At 36.4% G+C, this 22,803-nt stretch overlaps 6 protein-coding genes across 11 annotated transcripts; 3 read left to right on the top strand and 3 right to left on the bottom strand.

Moving 5' to 3' along the window:
* Positions 1-314: 314 nt before the first annotated feature.
* LOC131805560 (TAR DNA-binding protein 43-like) lies at positions 315-2,546 on the top strand. 2 transcript variants are annotated; one of them, XM_059128844.1, is made up of 6 exons: positions 315-677; positions 744-1,054; positions 1,114-1,318; positions 1,371-1,900; positions 1,967-2,102; positions 2,177-2,546. In XM_059128844.1, coding segments are annotated over exons 1-6 (1,422 nt in total). In that variant the 5' UTR covers positions 315-439; the 3' UTR covers positions 2,179-2,546. The 2 variants fall into 2 exon arrangements, with proteins under 2 accessions (XP_058984827.1, XP_058984826.1); XM_059128843.1 differs by having other exon boundaries at positions 1,967-2,119.
* A 517-nt stretch (positions 2,547-3,063) lies between these two features.
* Positions 3,064-4,204, bottom strand: LOC131805561 (large ribosomal subunit protein uL5). The gene is made up of 4 exons (XM_059128845.1): positions 4,184-4,204; positions 3,964-4,095; positions 3,595-3,892; positions 3,064-3,272 (listed from the first exon to the last, which is right to left on the bottom strand). The coding sequence occupies exons 1-4, from the start codon at positions 4,187-4,189 to the stop codon at positions 3,145-3,147; spliced, it is 564 nt and encodes a 187-aa protein (XP_058984828.1). The 5' UTR covers positions 4,190-4,204; the 3' UTR covers positions 3,064-3,144.
* Positions 4,205-5,862: 1,658 nt separating this feature from the next.
* Positions 5,863-12,820, top strand: LOC131805593 (guanine nucleotide-binding protein G(s) subunit alpha). Of its 5 annotated transcripts, none has more exons than XM_059128929.1 (9): positions 5,863-5,981; positions 8,112-8,817; positions 11,464-11,560; positions 11,638-11,758; positions 11,837-11,965; positions 12,035-12,214; positions 12,282-12,406; positions 12,472-12,545; positions 12,614-12,820. In XM_059128929.1, the coding sequence occupies exons 2-9, from the start codon at positions 8,542-8,544 to the stop codon at positions 12,758-12,760; spliced, it is 1,149 nt and encodes a 382-aa protein (XP_058984912.1). In that variant the 5' UTR covers positions 5,863-5,981; positions 8,112-8,541; the 3' UTR covers positions 12,761-12,820. The 5 variants fall into 5 exon arrangements, with proteins under 5 accessions (XP_058984912.1, XP_058984910.1, XP_058984915.1 ...); XM_059128927.1 differs by lacking the exon at positions 5,863-5,981 and adding an exon at positions 5,991-6,137; XM_059128932.1 differs by lacking the exon at positions 5,863-5,981 and adding an exon at positions 6,076-6,094.
* A 100-nt stretch (positions 12,821-12,920) lies between these two features.
* LOC131805594 (WD repeat-containing protein 47-like) lies at positions 12,921-14,868 on the bottom strand. The gene is made up of 5 exons (XM_059128933.1): positions 14,669-14,868; positions 14,208-14,371; positions 13,758-14,145; positions 13,392-13,612; positions 12,921-13,333 (listed from the first exon to the last, which is right to left on the bottom strand). The coding sequence occupies exons 1-5, from the start codon at positions 14,672-14,674 to the stop codon at positions 13,108-13,110; spliced, it is 1,005 nt and encodes a 334-aa protein (XP_058984916.1). The 5' UTR covers positions 14,675-14,868; the 3' UTR covers positions 12,921-13,107.
* Positions 14,869-15,539: 671 nt separating this feature from the next.
* On the bottom strand, positions 15,540-17,090 carry LOC131805595 (uncharacterized). Its single transcript, XM_059128934.1, has 4 exons — positions 16,561-17,090; positions 16,440-16,502; positions 16,068-16,381; positions 15,540-16,016 (listed from the first exon to the last, which is right to left on the bottom strand). Exons 1-4 carry the CDS (start codon positions 16,944-16,946, stop codon positions 15,832-15,834), a joined length of 948 nt encoding a protein of 315 aa, XP_058984917.1. The 5' UTR covers positions 16,947-17,090; the 3' UTR covers positions 15,540-15,831.
* Positions 17,091-18,466: 1,376 nt separating this feature from the next.
* On the top strand, positions 18,467-22,315 carry LOC101899757 (tubulin beta-1 chain). Its single transcript, XM_005187368.4, has 2 exons — positions 18,467-18,641; positions 20,936-22,315. The coding sequence occupies exons 1-2, from the start codon at positions 18,585-18,587 to the stop codon at positions 22,220-22,222; spliced, it is 1,344 nt and encodes a 447-aa protein (XP_005187425.1). The 5' UTR covers positions 18,467-18,584; the 3' UTR covers positions 22,223-22,315.
* Positions 22,316-22,803: the final 488 nt, after the last annotated feature.

Genomic DNA, 22,803 nt, shown 5'->3' with positions numbered 1-22,803 from the left:
CTGAGACAATCGTTGCGCTTCGTTGTATCTTGTATACTCACAATTTCTTTATTTATAAAGCATAGATTTCAGTAGTCTTTCTTCCCTTATTTTCTTGTTTTATTTTACGTTGGTCTCTTTGTATTCCTTCTTTTTTCGAAAAAAAATGCCCTTAAAAACGAGACGGAAAATACCCGAACGAATAGGGATACGTTAGTCGACTTTTGACTAATCGACTTTTGGGTGTCGAAATAGAACTGGCAAACTATCGATATGCACAACATTCGATATTTTTGACAATAATCTGCATCGTTTACTTGGCGTAAACCATCGATATAAAATAAATCGTTGCGTTTCGTTGTATCTTGTATACTACAATTTCCACAATTTCTTTATTTATAAAAAATAATTTTACAGAGTTTAGTCATTATTTGGCTAAAGAATTTTCGGGTGATTTGTTATGGATTTTGTGCAAGTAGTCGAAGAAGATGGAGAAGAGCCCATAGAATTGCCCATAGAGCCGGATAAAAACTTGCTCTTGTCAACACTGCAATCAACATTTCCAGGTGCAAGCGGCCTGAAGTATCTTAATGAAGAAACCAAATGTTTTCGTGGGATTCGTTTGAACGATGGCAAATTATATCCGCCAAGTGAATGTGGTTGGGGCAATCATGTCTATCATTGTGTCTTTCCCAAAGGTGAGGAAAAATGAGTTTCTCATCGCCGGATTTTGATGAACCATAGATCACTCTTTTGTTTTTCAGAAAACAAGCGTAAAAGCGATGACCAATTGGAAAACTCCACAGCCAAAACAAAACGTATGGAATCAAGGGCACGTTGTACCGATTTAATTGTCCTTGGCTTACCTTGGAAGACTACGGAAGAAAGTCTTCGGGCATATTTTGAGACGTTTGGAGAGGTTCTAATGGCACAGATTAAAAAGGATGTGCATTCAGGTCAATCGAAGGGATTTGGGTTTGTGCGATTTGGTTCGTATGATGTACAGGCAAGAGTCCTGTCTAATAGGCATTCAATTGACGGGCGCTGGTGTGAAGTGAAAGTTCCAAATTCCAAGGCAAATATACCATTTGACAAAATTTTCTTCTGTAGTTCTCATGACATGTTTCTGTCTAGGGTGCGCCAAATCAAATTCCTTGCAAAGTTTTTGTTGGTCGTTGTACAGAGGACATTACGGCAGAGGACTTGAAAGAGTATTTTTCCAAGTTTGGTGAAGTTACAGATGTGTTTATACCCAGACCTTTCAGAGCATTTAGTTTCGTTACATTTTTGGATCCAGAAGTAGCGGCGTCTTTGTGCGGAGAGGATCACATAGTGAAAGGTAGTTATTATTTTTTTATTAGGGAAGGAAAATTAATTAAACCTTTTTTTAGGAGTGTCATTACATGTTTCAAGTGCTGCTCCTAAATATGAACACCATCGAAATTCCTATCATAATGCTAACAATGGCGGAAGAAATTCTCATCATAATAGTCATAACGAGAATCCACATGGTGGCCTCTTTAAATCAAAAGGTCCTACAATGCACAACAGTAGCGGAAATTATTATGCCAATACAGCTCCTCCACCTAACGAAGGAGGTTCAGCAATGTTAGGTGGAGGTAACAATACAGGTGGGGCGCCTGTTAATCGGGAAAATACTTATCCTCGAGGTAATCGAGGAAACTACATGATGACACAACAACCGCCAGCGGCAAACACAAATAACAGCAGCAGTAATTTCAATAGCAGTCAAAACCGACCCCTGGACATGCATATGCAGACATTGGGCATCAACCCCCCTCCAGGCCCTAATTCCACTCAAAATATGGGTATGGGTCTTAATCTCAACTCCTTGCCCATGAACACAGCAATATTGGCTGCTGCTCTAAATCAGTTCGGTTTATTGGGAAATCCGGAACAGGTAGATTCATAATTTACCAATTATATCATATGTCCTTTTGATTATCTCTCTCTCTTCTTACAACAGAGTGGCAACTTCCTTTCTTGGATGGCTCATTCTAGCAATTCAAATAACATGCTCGCAAACAATCCGGGGAATAGGGGACCAAATAGCGTCAATTCCGGTGCAAATACAGCGAACCAGCCTACAGAAGCAACAAACTGTAATAATACTGTACAAGTAATTTTGTAATGCATCCCACTTGAATTGGTCTTTTCATTTGTCTTTTTTACCCAGAATCCACCATCGCAGCCGAACAATGGAAAATATGGAATGTGGTCTCCAAAATGACTGTAACACTTTAGATATTCAAATATAGTCATTAAAATGTCGGTCGCCGGAAAGGGAACTCTATGCAAAATTGATGCCAGCAGAAACCAGTTGATATCTGTGGCGAAAGCAATTATGTCGACATGCTAATTAGAATATTAAGAAAGTAATTTTCGTTTTAAAGTTGAGCGTATGTAAACTATATACACACACATATATATTCATAGTCATCTTATGATAAACCCTATTAATGTTTGAGTATAAAAACAGACACCAACTTGACAAGAATATATACCTAACAAAATTAATAAAATAACTCAAAAGTTTATTAAAACAACTCCCAATTGATGGAAATATTTTACGGATAATTAGAGTCGACTATACATGAATCGTGATCATTGTCTACCTATTCCTATTTGTTGAAGTGATTTGTATTCCTGTAGAAATGAAGCAAAAAAGCAACCAAGGCTTGGGCTGTGAAACAATACCTCGTACCCTACCGAAACTTATTCTCGCACAAAAATTCACTCGAAATCGAGTCAGATACTACACCATGGTAGGGCTTCATGTGTGTAGTAAATCAGTCAAAACAATTTTAATGTTGTCGCTGTTTTTGAGCAGTGATACCCATGGTATTGCCAGGTCCCTATTTCGACATCACTTTCATTTCAGTTTTTGGATTTTTTATATCATATGGGCACTTTTAAAAATTAATAAAATTATTGTGCATTACAGAAGAGCTTTAAAATTCTAAGACCGTATCTGTAGTTTCTAAATCCAAGTCAATGCAATCCAAAACAAATTCAGATCCGAAGGGGGTTCCTATTCACATTTGAAATACAAAAGCACAAAAGTTTTATGTGAAAAAAGTTTATTTTCCATGTTTATATTACGCTTGTAAAGGTAATAAAAACTATGACTTAACAATACGCCACTTATTTCTTGCTATTCAGAATGATACCATCGTATTTCTGTTGGAACCACTTCATGGCATCTTCTTTGGTGAGGCGATGAGGGAAACCAACTGTGCCGGCCTTGCGCTTTCTGTGGGCAACGTTGTAACCTAGAAACAAAAGAAAATAATTCGTTAATACCAATATTGCCAAATTAATTGATGTCGAAGAAAACAAATCAAGATCGTATTTTTTCGTTGGGTAACTTGTAGAAAGAAACACCGTGCACATTCAAACATGATATGTTTGTATACACATTGAGCGCCTCTGCCTTACAATGTAATTTTTATGCGCACATTGACTGAGTGTTTACAGAATGAATATATTTCACAATAAAGTGAATGTTTTGAAAACACCTAATTAAGTGCGGGTTGTAATCACAATTGTTTGTTTTGTTTTTTTTTTTTTTTTTCAAAATGTGGATATTATTACCTGGGCGACCGAGCACAACGTAGAAATCCAAACCATAAATACCGATGGATGGATCGTATTTGATGCCCAAATCAATGTGTTCCTGAATACCGAAACCGAAGTTGCCGGTGGCGGAGAAATTGTCACGTCTCAACTCGTATTCACGAACCTTAAGGCCCTTTTCCAAGATTTCTTCAGCCTTGGCACCGCGGACTGTGCAGTGGACGGCAATCTTTTCATTACGACGAATACCGAATGAACGCACGGTGTAACGGGCTTTGGAGAAAACGGGCTGTTGGCCAGTCAATTGTTCAAGCACCTACAAAAAAATTAAAAACACATTTATTTAGAAACACCACACACATGCATTGAACAACAACACCTTCATACCTTAGCGGCACGGGTCAATCTATCACCAGATTCACCGACACAAATATTCAAGCACAATTTTCTGATGTGCAGATCGCGCATAGGGTTCTTAGCGGGATCTCTCTTGATCTTCTTTCCACTGTCTTTAGCGGCCTACAAAACACAGAAATAATGTCACATATTTTAAATCAATTCCATATTCAGCAAATTTTAACTAAAAAAAATAAAGCACAACACGCACCGTCATATTGAAATCGGAAAAGGAAAAGAAAGAAAATCTTTACCACGCCAGTTACTGTTCAGCTATCTGTCAAATAGTCAATTATTCTTCAGTGGAATGTCAAATGGAATGCAATGTGGCCACATTTTGTTGAGTGATTTTTTGGCATGAAATATTGTACAACTTGTTTGTTAGTCCCATTGTTTCATACAGTTAAGGCCACATTTACAAAGAAGACATCAATATTTTGTCCATTTAAGCTTATATTAATATTGATGATTGATTGATATGCTATTTCTTTTGTTTTGCACATTGTGATATAGTTACCTCTTCAGGCGTAGAGATAATTGAAAGAATTATTATTATTAACAATATAGTATAGATACAAACTTCAATTAAGTCCCAGTCCACACACGGATTATTATTAACAATATAGTATAGATATTATTATTAACAATATAGTATAGATACAAACTTCAATTAAGTCCCAGTCCACACACGGTAATTTAATTAAATAAATGCTATGCATTATTAGGCGAAGAAGTCGATGCTTCATGACATTTATTTCAAGCAATTAGTTGTGTGCGGAACCCATGGTAGAAGAATATAGGTAGACGCATCGACACAGCTGCTGGGACAATGTACTACCAACCAATTATGGAATTGAAAATTTTGAATGAAAATAATCTCCGAATGATGTCGTATAAGAAAACATATGAAAATCTACTTATATTTGAAAATACGTTTAAATTGTTTTATTATAATTAAGGTCAGATATAACGGCCATCTCCTACATGTCCATATTAGATTGGATTTTTATTTAACTTTACCTTATACCATGGTAAAATTAAGAAGGTAAAGTGTGTGATATAATTAGTTTAAATTGTTTTTTCAAAATGTCTAATTTGACTATATTCCATTGTCAAATGATATAAATCCATTGTATTTACAAATATCAGAGATGGGAACCTGTTTTCTACGCAGTGAAGTTTAACAAGGTAAAATACGGAAAATTCAAATTTATATACAAGAAGTTGTTTTATTTTATTGTTTTCCATATTTTCCCGCATTTCTAAAAACGATTTTATAGCGCGAAAAATTAATAAAAAGCCTGGATTTTCTTTCAAAAATATGATTCAAACTGTTCAATCTTTCAATTTAATGGCTAAACTGGTTAATAGCTTTAATGCTAGCCGCAATGTATCAATGGTTTTAAAAATATTTTGTTTTCATTTTTCAAAACAATAAATACATACACAAATTTGACAAAAGTCGGGCACACTTAGAAAAAAATTGTAATCAGCTGGTAGCTCCACCTTACCTTTTTATTGCACCATGATTCTGATAAGAAATTATTTGAGTTCGTGGAATTAGATTGCATTTGAGTCTAATTGTAAGTAATTAGTAAGTAATCGATTTATTGAGACTTATTTCATTTCGATAACAAAATATGTACTGTGAATGTTTAACTTAATTTAGAACTATTACTGTCTTACACGTTTGTATTGTGAGATGCTACTTGCAAAAGAGATAAGTATAAAAACATGAACAAAGATGGCAAAAGTCTTGCTCCTAGCGTGCTAAATATTTCAAATAATCAAATATTTTATGAAACCATGTTATCATTTTACGGCGATAAGCAAAGACCCTGAGCTATCATCACCGTATGATTTGCAGGCGCTCCTCCTTAAAATGTCTTTCTTATTGGTAGCACTTTTAACTTTGTTCCTCTTTGCCGTAGTTTCTTTTCTTTAATTGGCAACACAGTCAAAAGTCGATCTAGGCATCCCTTATTGAATACATAGAAACTCGGAAGAAAGTGAGTAAAAAATCGTAAAAATATTTTCTCATTCAAAATTAAAACAAATCTTTAACCGAAACAGTTCGGTGACATGAATAAATAATTAAATTCCAGCTGCCATCGCCCAATGTGTAAATAGATGTTCAGTTTAGAGTTGGTGCACAACGGAAAAAAGTATATAGATTCTGGTGTCAATTCATTTGCTCTCCATACTCCCCAACACACAATCAACCAACCAACCAACAAAACCAAGAAGATAAATAAAAGAGAAGAAAATATTAATAATTTATATCTATATACACTGCTGGCTGGCAGGTTTGTTGGTTGGTTAGTTGGTTAGTAGTAGGCAGAAGACAAGATATTTAATTGCAAAGAAAGAACTATTTTCGGTGGTGTCTGTCAGTAGTTCAAACACGATTTATTGTGCTTCCAAATTTATGTGTACCTTATTAGATTTGTGTGTGCTCTTCGCCGTCCTTTCGTGCTGTCGTTTGCCATAACGGACGGGACGGCCTCTATCGAGACAATTATTTTATTAATGATATGATATTTTTAACTATATCCATTCAATAATTGCTGCTGGCTGCTCTCCTCATAAAGATAAAATGTTTATATATATGCTGCATATATACATAAAACGTCGTCCAAAACGAAAAGAAAAGTGAAGAGGTTAGAGAAAAAATGGAAATGTAAAAGTGAAATGAAATGAAATAAAAGAATTAGAATGAAATGCGCTAAATTAACGACGAATGTGAATCTCTTCTTCGGTACGCATTTAGAAAAGTAGAAAAGTTAACAACATATATGTACATATGTGTGTACATATATTCTTTTTTTGTTATATATTCGACTACATATATATATGATTTATAGTAGAAGAAACGACAAAAAATCGCCAACAATTATGTAGCAGCTATCTGATGGTGTCTCCCAAAATCCGACAAATTCAAAAAAAAAAGAACAAAAATATGTGGAAAAATAGAAACAAAATTCCATCAAATGCTGTTATAGAAAGACAAGGAAGCTGCACACGGTTAATAATGTCTTTCTACCGACCGAACGACCGTCCGTACGCAAATTTTTACACCCCTCGAACATAAAAGTGTATAGAGTGTATGTATTTAGACACAGGCGCGTAGGCAGAGATAATCGTCGTATTCATATTTTTCCAATTTTTGGGGATTAATTTATCGGGCTTACTTATTGAATAATAAATTAAAAAAAATTTCACTTTGAAAAGATATTACTTCATTGTCATAGCGAGGAGTTGAGTAGTTTATTAGCTTGCTGCTTAACTCACTGGCTGCTTGGCTGGCTAGTTGGGTTTGGTTTTCAATATCTGTCATGCTGCTACTGCTGCTGCTACTACTTGATTGTACAAATTTTCGGAGGGTGGTGAAGGGTGTGTGTATATTAATATGGCAAGAAGAAGGTGTAGGTACAACAGAAATACTGTTATGCCAAAGACGTGTGTGTCGTCTGTCTCTACAAGTATTTGGATCTCTGAAGTTGTAACTTTGTTATGTTTGTTATAAAGGCAAAATAAATAAATTCCTGCCAAATGTTTCCAAAAAATATCCATAGACCATGCAAGTGAATATTTATCATCGAAAAATCAAAAATATCCATGAGTTTCTTTTACAAAGTCCCCCATATATAGGTATATATGTATATACTAACCTATGTATCTACACATAATGACAGGCTCCTCTTCAATACCTTTGTGGGTACTTTTGAGCAAGTTTTGCAGGGAGTTTTCTAGTCAAGTGTCAATTTTTGGTTATAGCATTGTGACAGGTGTGAAATTGATATTTTGAAATCAATAAATTACTTGCCAGTTTTTGGGGCAAATGTTGAAGTTGGTGATTACACAAGGACGTTGAAGTCCCCCGAACAAATTATTGTTAAGAATTCTAATTGTAGCTATTTCCAACTAGATACTGACCACTGTCTTATTGGAATGTAAGCCTCAATTCTGCTCTGTTGTTTAAAATGAGTTGTCGCTATGACCTACAACCTGTTACAGGAAGAGGTCAACGCATACACTTTGGCGCAAACGCCTTGCTTTAGTCAGCCCATAATTGTTTATTTACTTATGTTTTGATTAATGGCTTAACTGCATATTTTGATGTCCTTCTTTCTTTTCAGATTTAACATAGCACAAATTTCATTGCACAAATCTAATCGACTGTACCTAAAGCTTCTGAAAGACACAAAACAAAGAATAGACACAAAACCGGGGGACCTTGGGGAGGAAGACTACATAGATTACTACACATTACTTTGCAACATTTTGACTACTACTGGCACGAAAGCGAAAGACAAACAACAAGGCAGACAGGCAGCAGCAGGATATAAAGCAACAACAAGAAAAGCAAAGAGAAGCTACGCTTACAATATACTAAGCAAAACAACAACTACCAAACTGGCTAACTAAACCGAGCAATATTTAAGAAAACTTTCCGAGGCCAGAGCAGCTTTATTTAGACTGGCTCAAAACGAAGAAAACGGGGGCGCCGAGTCTCCCGACGGTACACAAGAAGGTAGAGAAGCGTGCTGGTGGATTCCTTGGTCTGCAATGGGCTGCTTTGGTTCACCCAGCTCCAAGCAATCCGACATAAATTCCGAAGACACGAGGAGCCAGAAACGACGCAGCGATGCAATTTCCAAACAACTACAAAAGGACAAACAGCTCTATAGGGCCACCCATAGACTTTTGTTGCTAGGAGCTGGTGAATCTGGGAAATCGACAATTGTCAAGCAGATGCGTATATTGCACGTGGATGGATTTTCGGAGCAGGAGAAAAAACAAAAAATCGACGACATCAAAAAGAATATCCGTGATGCTATCTTGGTGAGTGCTTGGATTATGTTTTGAATATCTATATACCTAGACTGTGCGTATGGCGAGGATACATGAAGGATTTTTATACCCTACACCACATAGGGGTAAGAGTATTATGTCTTTGTGCATTTGTTTGTAACAGGGAGAAGGAAGCGAGATAGACTCATAGTAACTTTTGACGATCTTCATAGAATCACTTTCTGAGTCGATTTATGCACGTAAGCCCGTTTGTCCATGTGCAGGTTGCATTTATTATCCGATTGAGATGGAATTTTCCAAACAATATTTGTTTGGCCCAAGGACGAACCCTATTGAAAATGGCGATAATCGGATCAGATTTAGATGTGGCACGCATATATCTTCAACTGATTTCGGGTAAATCGTGCACCAAATTGCCAATATAAGTCCGAATAATCTGAATTTTGGCACATTCAACCGAATTCAGTCTAGAAGCAAGTACATCAAATTTAATGAAAATCGGTTTAGACATAGCTACAGCTCCCATATGTATGTTTCATCCGATTTGGTGTTTAAGTTCCCCACATTCGTAAAATGCACCCCCAAAAGAATGATGCATCAGATATCAGATACAGCCCAGAAATAACTCTGCTAAATTTTATCAAGATCGGTTCAGATTTGGATATAGCTCCCATATATATCTTCAACCGATTTCTGGTTAATTATGCACCAAATCCCCAATATTTGGCCAAATGTCCTGATTTTTTGTACATCCGACCAAATTTAGTCTAGAAACAGGTACATCAAATTTGAAGAAAATCGGTTCAGATATAGCTACAGCTCCCCTATATATGTTTCATCCGATTTGGTGTTTAGGTTCCCTCCATTCGCAATATGCACCCCACAAGAATGATGTTTGGTACCAGATATCCTATAGAGCTCGGAAATACCTTTGCCAAATTTCATCAAGATCAAATTTGAAGAAAATCGGTTCAGATATAGCTACAGCTCCCCTATATATGTTTCATCCGATTTGGTGTTTAGGTTCCCTCCATTCGCAATATGCACCCCACAAAAATGATGTTTGGTACCAGATATCCTATAGAGCTCGGAAATACCTTTGCCAAATTTCATCAAGATCGGTTCAGATTTGGATATAGCTCCCATATATATCTTCAACCGATTTCGGGTTAATTGTGCAACAAATGGCTAATATTTGGTCAAATGTCCTGAATTTTGGTTCATCCAACCGAATTCAGTCTAGAAGCAGGTACTTCAAATTTGATGATAAAAGGTCCCTTATATATGTTTTATACGATTTTGTGTTTAAGTCCCTCAAATTCGTAATATCCATTTCACAACAATGATATCTGTTACCAGATATCCTATAGAGCTCGGAAATACCTTTGCCTAATTTTATCGATATCGGCTAAGATTTGGATACAGCTCCCATATATCTTCAAGCGATTTCGGGTTAATTGTGTACCAAATGACCAATATTTGACCAAATGTTCTGTTGTTGACCGCATAAATTGTTTAGGTGTTGTTCTTGATGCCAAGCTTGATTTTTCTTTGCATATTGATGCACTGTACCCCAAAGTTATAAATATGCTCCGAAAATTACACTCAACTGATTTCTATTTGCCCTTATTTGTAAAGAGAAATCTTGCTCATTCTATGTTATTTTCGGTAATTTCCTACTGTATTGAAGTGATTTCTGGTACAACACATGAGTATTTAATGAAATTAGAAAAACTTTTTAACATCATTGTAAGATATGTTTATAATTTGCGTCGTTTTGACCATATTTCTGCGCATGCAGTCCTCTTTTTAGGAGTGTCATTCTCTACTTTTGTTAAACAACGCGTGGTTTCATTTCTATATAAATGTATCTGTTTAAATCTTCCTGGTTTTCAGCGAGATCGGCTAGTGTTCTCTCGGTCTACTAGGAATACGCAAATAATTTTCCCTCATTTTTCTACGTCTCTATATGAAAGATCTTTCATAGTTCGTTCCGCACGAATCTGGAATCAGCTTCCAGCTGAGCTACGACAATTCTCGTTTTCCCGCGGTGTTTTTCGCCGCATGTTTGAAAACTTTGTAGAGGCAAATGGAGGTTAACAATTTGTTTGTTAATGATATTGACGATACTGTATCGTTTGATTAAATATTGTTTTTTTTTATTACCAGCAATAGACTTAAATTTATTTTCATTGGCTGGGGAGCCTTTTTGTCCATATTTTACATATGATTTCTTAGGTTACTTTAAGATACACTATGTAATATTTTTAAGATGTTTTTTTTTTTTTTATTTTGGAGTACACTTTTGTAGTTTTGATAGTTGTGATACTTATTGGCCTAATGGCTTTTTCATTGCAACATATAAATAAATAAATGAAATGAAATGAAATTTTAGTACACCCGGCCGAATTCAGTCTAGAAGCAGGTACATAAAAAATCGAAAATCGGTTCAGATATAGCTATAGCTCCCAAGCATATGTTTAATCCGATTTGTTGTTTAATTTCCCTACATTCGTAATAAGCACTTCACAACAATGATATTTGGTACCAGATATCAGATACAGCCCAGAAATACCTCTGCCAAATTTTTTCAAGATCAGATCAGATTTGGATATAGCTCTCATATACATTTCAATTAACACTTTTAATGTTCCCTTTTCCATTTTAATTCCACAGACTATTACTGGTGCAATGAGCACATTGAATCCACCTATACCTTTAGAGAAGAAGGAGAACGAGATCCGAGTCGAGTACATACAGGATTATGCTTCGAGTATGTCTTTAAGAGAAAACACGTTTAAAAATTAACTGTTTTGAATTCGATTTATTTTTTACTATTTTCAAATGCAGGTCCTGATTTCAACTATCCTCCTGAATTTTATGAGCACACAGAAGAATTGTGGAAGGATAGAGGTGTATTGGCGACTTATGAAAGATCAAATGAATATCAATTAATTGATTGTGCAAAGTAGTAAGTTAGAGATGCAATGCAACTCAAAACGAAAGGCCAATTGAAAATTAACTACTTTCCTTTTTTAATTTACTTCAGCTTTCTGGATCGAGTAAGCATAATAAAACAACCCAACTACACACCTAATGAACAGGATATATTGCGGTGTCGTGTACTAACTTCTGGTATTTTTGAAACAAGATTTCAAGTTGACAAAGTCAATTTTCAGTAAGTTTTCGCTATATTTGTTTGTATGGCCCGCAATTAAATATTCCTTTTCTTTGAATTGTTCTACAGCATGTTTGATGTGGGAGGCCAAAGGGACGAACGTCGAAAGTGGATACAATGCTTTAATGACGTTACTGCAATTATATTTGTGACCGCATGTTCTAGCTATAATATGGTTTTACGTGAGGATCCAACACAAAATCGATTACGGGAATCCTTGGAATTATTTAAAAGCATTTGGAATAATAGGTAACTGCTTTTTGAAGGTCGACGAGAGGATTTTGGTAATAACTAATCTGCTTTTATGTACTTTTAGATGGTTGCGCACAATATCTGTTATTCTATTTCTCAACAAACAAGATTTGTTAGCTGAAAAAATAAAAGCTGGAAAAAGCAAACTCTCGGATTATTTTGCCGAGTTCAATAAATATCAAACACCAAGTAAGATTAAAAAAACTTGATAACATTTGGCATGCCGTAATCAATCATTTTCTTATCCTCCCTAGGTGATGCAATAATCGAGTCCGGAGATGATCCTGAAGTCATAAGAGCTAAGTATTTCATACGTGATGAGTTTTTGGTACGCCATCGACATTTGTATTCCTTATTTATATTTATCCATTCTAATTGGCTTTGTACATTTTTTAGCGTATCTCTACTGCTAGTGGTGATGGGAAACATTATTGCTATCCCCATTTTACATGTGCTGTAGATACTGAGAATATCAAGCGAGTATTCAATGATTGTCGAGACATAATTCAAAGAATGCACCTTCGTCAGTATGAATTGTTATAGGTTTATTCTACAAAAATCACTTAATAAAGTAATGTGCAAATAATAATACAACTAACCAAACACGAAGGTGTTGTTTACTTAATATGTTTTTATGGTATTTAAGGGTCAAAAGTCATTGTCTTGTTTCTTTAGTTTTTTTTTTATTTTATTTAAAGATTGGCAGAAAAATAAATAAACTTAAAATCTAGGCAAAAGAAGTTTGTTGGTTGAAAAATAAGAACTGGAAATGTTTTGATTCATTTTATTACTAAACAGACTTTTTGATTGCTTATATGTTACATCTAGACGTCCATCCATACCTCTTGCTCATTTTTATCTTGTTTTTGGTATAGAGTACCTTATCTTTCTTAGATATTTGGTATAGCCCACAATTTGGCAGTTTTATCAGCCGATGTTGTCAATATTGAGAAATCTCTGGGATGCCATCTAGCCGATATAACTTTGTCACTGTGCTCTCCTACCACAACGGATGGTAGGGATAAAGTTAAATTGCCCTGCAAATCGGTGAGAACTATTTTATTGTCATAACCACATGTAAGCAAGTAGTAGGCCGAGGGCGAAAAGCGTATTGATCTAAAAAAAGAGATGAGATAAATTCTAGGCTGGATCAAAGTAGAATTCCTCAACATACCTTATATCTGCAGAGTGGGGTTGGAAGCATTGAATTTGGCGATTACGACGAATGTCGTGTAGCACACAGGAGGCATCTTCGTGACCTGACACCAATAGCCTGCCCGTTGGATCAACACAAACTGCTGTCACGGGAGATCCCATTGCATCATAATAGCTACCGGGCAATACGCTGTTAATACATTCTGGAACACGTATATCCCAAAAACGAACGGTTTTATCCTTTAGATTCGGAAATAGGAATATTGGATGAATATGTTTCGGGATTCATTAGCGGATCATTTGATAAAAGTAATACTAGAGAGTGAAGCATCCAAACCACCACCTTAGTTTTTATTCTGTGAAATGTTAATTATTCGACTCATACCTGTGATCCGGTTACAACCATATTGTTCTCCCAGCTATATAACGAATATATATGACCAGAATGTCCAGCATACGCCTGCATTGGTGTTAAAACACCACAATCACTTATATACACTTTACAGTCTCCAGCACCACCGCTGACCAATACCTTTCTCTCTGTTGAGGATTCATTCATGAAACACAAATCCCGAACAGTGCCATCGTGCATGGTCAGCTCCAATTCGCGACCCTCCAGCTGCTTGTTTTCACTGCTGTATTTGATAATTTTAATTGTTTTGTCATTGGAACCGCTGGCAATAAACTGTCCATCCCTAGACCACGATAAGCAATAGATCGATCCCTTGTGGTGTTTGGTACGTTTAAAAATCACGCTCGTTTGTGTTGGTTTACTAAAAACAAAATATATTAGACAATATTAGGGGAAAGGTAAAGATTAACACACAATAACTACCTTATATTGTTGATCTGTGGGGGATAGAGACAAATTCGTAAGGTTTTCGAATTGGAACCCACAGCATAGAGTAGACCATCTTCACTGAATGAACAGCAACGTATTGGTTGGACATCGCTCAGCGTATTAATTGGGACAAAACATAAAGGTTTTTTATTACCTATCTAAATAAACAAGAGAAAACATAAATATAGACACACACACATAAACACACGCATTGTATCTCGTCGTATCATAAAATAACGGTAATTGTATTGTCTTAGTTTTTATTCACAATCAATCGACGATTTGATGACTTGATTTCGAATTGGCCAGCCAGCCAGAAAATACTTTTGTTTCTGCGTGGCAAGTTCTCTTCGTGGCAAGTTCAACTCCAATAAGAAGTGTTTGTTTGTACGTGTTTGTGGCAGGTGTGTTGAATGTTGCAACAAGTCGATAGTCATTGTAGAAACACTATTTACCTCCATGTTTTAGACGACGAGAAAATTTTACTAAATATAAAACGGAATGCTAATAGTCTTCATTACATTTACAACAATAGTTTATAGTTTTTCGTAAGCTACTAATTTCAAAGACGACGACATGGTTAAACAAAACAGCAGCAACAGCGATCAAAAATTATTTTCTCTGCTTTCTAGTAAGTCGACTTTCGATTAATCGAATAATCGACTTCTGGTACTCAAAGTGAAACTCGACTATAGACTTGGGTGAAAACCGAGTACTCGACTATTCACATAGTCGATTGTTCGACTTACTTTACTCACGGTATTTTCAAATTTCTGTTCAACTAATGTGTCCAATTCCAATGTTCTTGTTAAGGTGAGAATTTAAAGCGCGCGCACTTTTGTCCTGTTATGTTGTTGCAGAACAGAGCGAATGCGCGCGTGGGAAACTAAAATGAAAGGCGTCCCCAACGAAACGAATGAATGAGACACATTTACTAAAAGAGCGCGGAACTAGTTACAAATTAAATTTGACCCATGAACAGTGTTACCGGTATTGGGTATTTCCCAAAGCTGGGTAAATCGTTGGCTATCCACAGATGGGGAATTTGAGAGAAATTAAAAGAACAAACAAAAAAGCATTTAAACACCAATCTTAAACCAGATTATTTATTTCGTTATCGTATTAAAATATTTTATATTCTGGAACAGGTGAATCTACAGGTAGACGCATGCACACGGCAGCTGGTGAAATGAACTGTCAAACAATTTTTGGAATTTAAAAATTTGAATGAAAAATTATTCAAATTTGTAAAAATTGTTGAAAAACGCTGATTAAACTGAAAAAATGAGAAAATATGACTTTCAGTTATACTTAGCAAAAGAAATGTGTGTAGTACGTATTACATTTATTGCTTAGACTAATGTTAAAAAAAACAGCAGATGTCTCTATGTATCCGTATAAAATATACATATAATTTATTCTTAATTAAGTGCTTACAATAAGTATGAGCAAATCATGCAAAATGTGGACAAAAACTGGAAAACAAGTCTTTTCCGATATAATTGTCCTGTACATCTTCCAAATTTACCGATGTACGTTTTAGAACTAGATTTGAGCGACATATTACAGTAAATATGAAAACAAAGTATTGAAAAGCCTTTAAGTATACGTCAACATATCATGGCCTTCTTAACTTAGCATTTAACAACATTTCTTTCAGCGATTTTGGTTTGCATTTTCTTTGTGGCCTTCTTAGCGAGTTCTCTTCCATGGTACTTGGAGTACTACTGTTTTCCCTAAGAAAATTTTCAGTAGCTGAACCGTTTAAGAAAGTATCCTGTGATGAACTGTCACCGATTTCAACTGTAAATAAGTAAAAGTCAGATAAAGGTGAAACATATGAAAACGACTTACTGTCATTAGCGGTCATTGGCAAATATGTTGAGAAGGGATACACTTTTTCTGAACTCGTGTAATGTCGGACTTCATCAACTTCAATATCACTCTCAATGTGGTTGTGTGTAGCTGGTGTGCATCGATATCTGCCTCTGGCTAAAGTAACATATTCCCGCCCTGTTGGTGACGTCCCAACTCCATTTATTGTATTCGTCACATCTTTCAAAGTATGAACTTCTGGCTCTATCTCATCGTCATTTGAGTCAGTGTTGGAGGCCATAGACATATTTGCCATGTATTTACTTATATCTCTTTGTGTCGTTTCATCAATGCTAAAATTTTGATAACAAACTAAATAATGTGGCAGATATGGAAGTGCTTGGTACTTACGATTCTCCAGCATCAAAAATGGGTTCAATTTCTTCCATAATTATTCCAAACTCTTCCACATTTCTGTAAAAATTTATTATTATTTATGTGAAACTTACTATCTTACAGAAGTTATCCTAACCGACTCTCTTCTAACATTTCATGTTCATCAGCTTGAGAACGAACGGGCGATGTAGAATTGAAAGATCTGGGTGTTTGAATAACAGAACTCGATCGTCTTGTCTCCTCCGCCAAGAGAGTGCTTCGCCTACCACTGCATACTGTTTGCATCCCATGTTTTAAATATTCCAAAAGAGGTGATTTGGGGTCTAAAATTTCCAATTCATCTTTGAAGAAACTTTTTAGAAGTGAAGAGCACTTCGTTCTCATTCTGATAACAATAGTTTCAGCCTCCAATAGTTTTGCCCTCAGATGAACTATTTCAGTTCGATAATCTGCCACAGTCATCCTCATTGACGTGACTTCTTTCACCAATTCTTTGTTCAATGCCTTATATTGGCTATCCATTTTGCATCGACTTATTTCTGTGGGAGCCTGGGGAATGGAACAATATTATGGGCAATAACACTTCATGGTTTTTTTTTTTAATTGGTTTTTCAAGTTGTGAAAATGCCGCCTTGTTGTTGGAATATTATTCATCAGAAGATAGTCGGCATTTTGTTGGAAATTGAATTAGTCATTTCAGTAACGTACACGTAACGTAAATATGATAAGTGGGTAGTGGAATAACTGTCACCTAATTCATAGCACCCATGGTAGAAGAATGCAGGTAGATGCATTAGATGCGGTTTCTTATACGAAGCTAATCGAAGATTATTATCATATGCATTTTTCGAAATATTTTACAAATTTCAATCATTTTACAAATTTAAATTTTCAATTCCAAAATTGTTTTAACAGTTCATTGTCCCAGGAGCTGTGTCGATGCGATATTCATACTAGACTAAATGTTTTGCTTACTACCTAGCATTTTTAAGGATTTTCATTGGGGTATTGTATCGTAAAAACATTTATGTTCTTACATTTCTGTAACAGAGTATATGATAAACGATTTATCTTTTATATCGAAAAATTATAATGTAATAAATTAATGCAGATTCTGCAAAAGAGTAAGGTAAATTGCAAAAAATGCGGAGCTGGTTATCCCAATCTGAAAACACGTTATTGACGTTATATCAAGAAGGTAAAGTCATTTTGTGTAATTTGCCTTGCCAAATTTTATTGCATAAAAACTAGGTTTCTCATCTCTGAATTGTGTATAATAAACTTGTATAAGAACAGGAACAATAAAAAGGTAAGGTAGAGCTACCAGCTGATTACAATTTTTTTGTGTATGTATTTATTGTTTTGAAAAATGAAAACAAAATATTTTCAAAAGCAATATTTGGAAGACATGCAGATTGCGGCTCGCGCATTAAAGCTATTAACCAATTTAGCCATGAAATTTAAAGATTGAACAGTTTGGATCATATTTTTGAGCGAAAATTCATTCGGTTTTCCCTTCATTTAACTCACTTTAAAAATAATATAATTTTGAATGAGTCTGAAAGGAAGCGGGCATAGCCTCAGGTCTGTATTTCTGTAGTTTCTTCGAAGTTGAGCAACCTTTCTAATTGAGCAATGGATAAATTATATTGAAGTCTGTTATTTGTTAAATTTGTATTAAATAAGGGTATTGTAGATACATAATATAAATTGCGGACCCTGCGGGCATCTTTATATTTCATTATATTCCATGCTTAATAAATGAAATCATTGCTGTTATATATTTATGATGGCACAATTACTCATTATTATGCCATGAACCGGACTATGTAATATTAAAGAAATGCCGTATTTTTTATAACAGTATTGCCACATTGTTTAACACGTCAAACACGACTCTGTCCTCTGTTGCTGGCAAAACGTAGTAGAAATTTCACAAATACAACCCTGTTGCTGCAAAGCAGCATTCTGCTCTGCAAAAGCGTTGGCGTTGGCGCAATTGCTTGGGCGTTGCTGCTGTGCATAAAAGCAAATCGCTTCGGGTTCTTTATTTCAGAAAGTGTTTGACAGTTCGCCATTGTGGTTGTGCGTAGAAAGTTTTGTCAAATTTGCATTTTTTATTATATATTGTAACTTATTAAATAAACCAAATACTTCAAAATGAGGGAAATTGTACACATTCAAGCCGGTCAATGCGGAAACCAAATCGGAGCTAAGGTATGTACAAACAAACAAAAGATAAAATATCTTTTATTTTTGTGTTTTTGTATATATATATTTTTTTTTGCAAAAGTGAAAGGTTGTGCGTTAGTTTTTCTCTTTAAATTTCCACTTTTATGTTGAAGCGGCAGGCAGTCGCCATTTTGTAGCACTATCTTCTTTGCTGCTAATAATGCCGCTATTTTTATATGTGGTGACGCCGCAATGTGCAAAACTTGTTTTTTTTTTCTCTTCTATTAAACCGACAAATTGGCCGGTATCTAAAATTATTGTTCGCTGAAGTTTTTCAAAAGAAAAAAAAGAAACTACCTATAGAAGCAAAAAGAAAAGAAAAAACGAATATCAAGAGCATAACAGAGCAAGCAGCCAGCTAGCAGCAAAATAAGCTCAAGTACAGTTGTAGCGAAAATTTTTAAGATTTTGCAGCACTCTATAACACGAAAGTTAGCATACAAGATAGATGGCAAAAATGAATTTAAATTTGCTTAGCAATTACCACCACCATCAGCGGCAGCAGCAGCACCGGAATGAATCATATTTCGATAAGAAGAAAAGCCGGGCGGTGCCGCTTTGCTACTTTCTTTTAGTTTCTCTTGTTGGTTTTAGCGAACGACGAAAAGTAGTAAAATAGTAGGTTGGTTGGCTGGCAAAAAAAGCTGTATACACAATTATGTAGCTACTCGAGAAAAGATTCGGCCTTTGGGTGCGGTTTATATATTCTTCATGTAACTGTAAAATGTTGAGGGGTAGGTTAGTAGAAAAGGAGGTGTAGAGCGAGAAGTATATAGAAATGTCTGAGTAAAAAAAAACATCTGCCGTGGAATGTTGGGCAGCAGACGGCGAAAGACGGCCGGTCTTTCATGTATCCAATGGAATTCTTAATTACTTTATCTGTTATTCTCTAATGCCTTAAATAGACTCAAGTTGTTCGAGTTGAACATTTTGCTAGGCTTCTTCAAAGCAAAAAGAAAAAACAACTCCATGAATTAGAAGCTTTGTGGTGTAGTTATGCGTGTGTGTTTGTTTGTTTGGCTATTTCCCTTCTTTTAGGTGATGACATCATTTTGCATAACTTGCTTACTACTGATAATTCCGCTTGCTCTGCCATAGATTCGTTTGTGGTGTAGGCAATTAGCTATACTTATATGTTTGTTTCACAAAACTACAGGTACTTGTGGGAAACTTGGCTTTTCTAATGTTGGGGGGAATAGAAAATCGAGAGGAGATAATTACCAATAAACCAACATAAGACAGGCTCAGCCAAGTTGTGCTGCGACCATATGGCGTGGTGATCTCAGACTTAAATGACCTTTTTCATTGAAGTCTCAACCTCCGCAAAAAACTCTGAGTAATTGCTTAAGGTTGACTCGACTGAATGCTTGGCTTGGCTGGTTGGTTGCTCGCTCGATTGGTTCAAGTTGTTTTGGTAGACAACTGCTGAACATCATATCTAGATTACGACTTAACTCCTACGTAAGATGACGACGTCGTACATCTGTCGTTTCAAGTTTGCTTTATTATTATTATCGTAGAGGATTGTTTATGTGTTGTTTGTTGTGTTCAATAACAACTACCATCCAACCAACCTACATAAATTGCTTGATTGACTGCATTGCTGGTAAACTCTCCATTTATGGCTGTATGAAAAGGTGATGTCAGCGATAGTAGTGGCCGTAGCAGCAGAACCAAAGTAGTTTTCTTGAAGTTGTTTTTCTTATTTGTGGGCTTAACTGTTTCAAGTCTTTTTCTTGTTGTTGTTTTCATTTTTCAATTTGGCTGGGTGATGTCAAGAGAAAAAAAGATGGAACCTTTTTATGGCCTGTTTCTCCGGCCATGTAGGTATACCTACGTTTCTTTTGGTTATTAAGGTCATGTTGCTTGGAAAAAGAGTAAATCGATAAAGCCATGAAAATGTCCTGTGAGTCATTGTTATTTGCAGTTGCCATGTGAACTGCTGTTTTCAACCCCTGGGCGGCGGGCTGCCTGCCTGCCAGTCTGCAAGGCAATGTAAAGGACATCATCTGGTGACTCATCAGAATTTTCATAGTCTGCAAAGACAATGTATAGACACATACCTACATAATGTAATTCTAGTGTATATAAAAGGCGTGTATGTATCACTGCACCAATTCTCTATATACCCGGCTGGGTACATACATGTACATAGAAGGTTTTTGAGGTAGGGTAGGATCATTGTGTTACATTCTTTTTTTTTTACTTGTATACATTAAACTATTACGAAATACTTTAGTCATTTATTTAACGCCTTTTCTTTTTTTGTTGTTTTACAGTTTTGGGAAATCATCTCCGACGAACACGGCATTGATGCCACTGGTGCCTACCATGGCGACAGTGACTTGCAATTGGAACGCATCAATGTATACTATAATGAAGCCTCCGGTGGCAAATATGTACCCCGTGCTGTCTTGGTCGATTTAGAACCCGGTACCATGGATTCAGTTCGCTCAGGACCTTTCGGACAGATTTTCCGCCCAGACAACTTCGTCTTCGGACAATCTGGTGCCGGTAACAACTGGGCCAAGGGTCATTACACAGAAGGTGCAGAGTTGGTCGACTCTGTGTTGGATGTTGTCAGAAAGGAGGCTGAGTCATGCGATTGCTTACAAGGTTTTCAATTGACACATTCTTTGGGCGGTGGTACCGGCTCTGGCATGGGTACCTTGCTCATTTCCAAGATCCGCGAAGAATACCCCGACAGAATCATGAACACATACTCCGTTGTACCTTCCCCCAAAGTATCAGACACAGTCGTAGAACCCTACAACGCCACACTGTCTGTCCATCAGTTGGTTGAAAACACAGACGAAACATACTGCATTGACAATGAAGCCCTCTACGACATCTGTTTCCGCACCTTGAAACTCACCACACCCACATACGGCGATTTGAACCATTTGGTTTCGCTGACCATGTCTGGCGTAACTACATGTCTGCGTTTCCCCGGCCAATTGAATGCTGATCTCCGTAAATTGGCCGTCAACATGGTTCCCTTCCCCCGTCTTCACTTTTTCATGCCTGGTTTTGCTCCTCTTACCTCCAGAGGTTCGCAACAATACCGCGCTCTCACAGTCCCCGAACTCACACAACAAATGTTCGACGCCAAGAACATGATGGCCGCTTGTGATCCTCGTCATGGACGTTACTTGACCGTGGCTGCCATCTTCCGTGGTCGCATGTCCATGAAGGAAGTCGACGAACAAATGCTTAACATCCAGAACAAGAACAGCTCCTACTTCGTCGAATGGATCCCCAACAACGTAAAGACAGCCGTGTGTGACATCCCACCCAGAGGTTTGAAAATGTCCGCAACATTCATTGGCAACTCGACCGCTATCCAAGAATTGTTCAAACGTATCTCGGAACAGTTCACCGCTATGTTCCGCAGGAAAGCTTTCTTGCATTGGTACACTGGTGAGGGTATGGACGAAATGGAATTCACAGAAGCCGAAAGCAACATGAACGACTTGGTCTCCGAATACCAACAATACCAAGAAGCTACCGCTGACGAAGATGCAGAATTCGAAGAAGAACAAGAGGCTGAAGTGGAAGAAAACTAAACTAAAAAACTACCAATCAATCCAACATCTTAAAACAAGAGAAAAGTTTCGAAAATAACAAATAAAAAAAACAATGTTCTAATCTAACATAAATTTCCAAGAGGCTTTTTATTATTCAATGTATTTATGGGAGGGAAATTAATACTGTCCTACATCTCGGTTAGGAGGTTATGGTAATTGGGCGTAGTCGTCAGGGTAGTAGAAAACCGACGACGAATACTGTATTGGGAAATTCATTAGCATTAGTGGTAGGAAGAAAAACGAAAACAGACGACATGCAATTCCGTGTTTGCGTTTAGAATGAAAGGCGTGTGACTCATTGCCGCTACACTACAACATACCATCGCTTGCCAACCCCCCTCTGTCACTCTCTCTTTATTCATCTATCTTCCTTCCATCTATGGCATTTGTTCCGTTTTTAGAGCTGCGTTCAATGAACCTTGTTTTGCGTACCGAACGACGAAATTCATTTACGCCTTAGAACTGATGTCACTACGTCGCAGCCACTAAAAATGCAACATAGAATTTTATTGGTGGAGTCAACAAAAATAGCAATAAACCAAGCGAAAAGAAATAAATAC

This window comes from Musca domestica, unplaced genomic scaffold (genome assembly GCF_030504385.1).
Source record: "Musca domestica strain aabys unplaced genomic scaffold, Musca_domestica.polishedcontigs.V.1.1 58, whole genome shotgun sequence".
NCBI lineage: Eukaryota > Metazoa > Arthropoda > Insecta > Diptera > Muscidae > Musca > Musca domestica.
The sequence above is the reverse complement of the archived record's forward strand: the minus strand, read 5'-3'. Positions and strand labels throughout refer to the sequence as shown.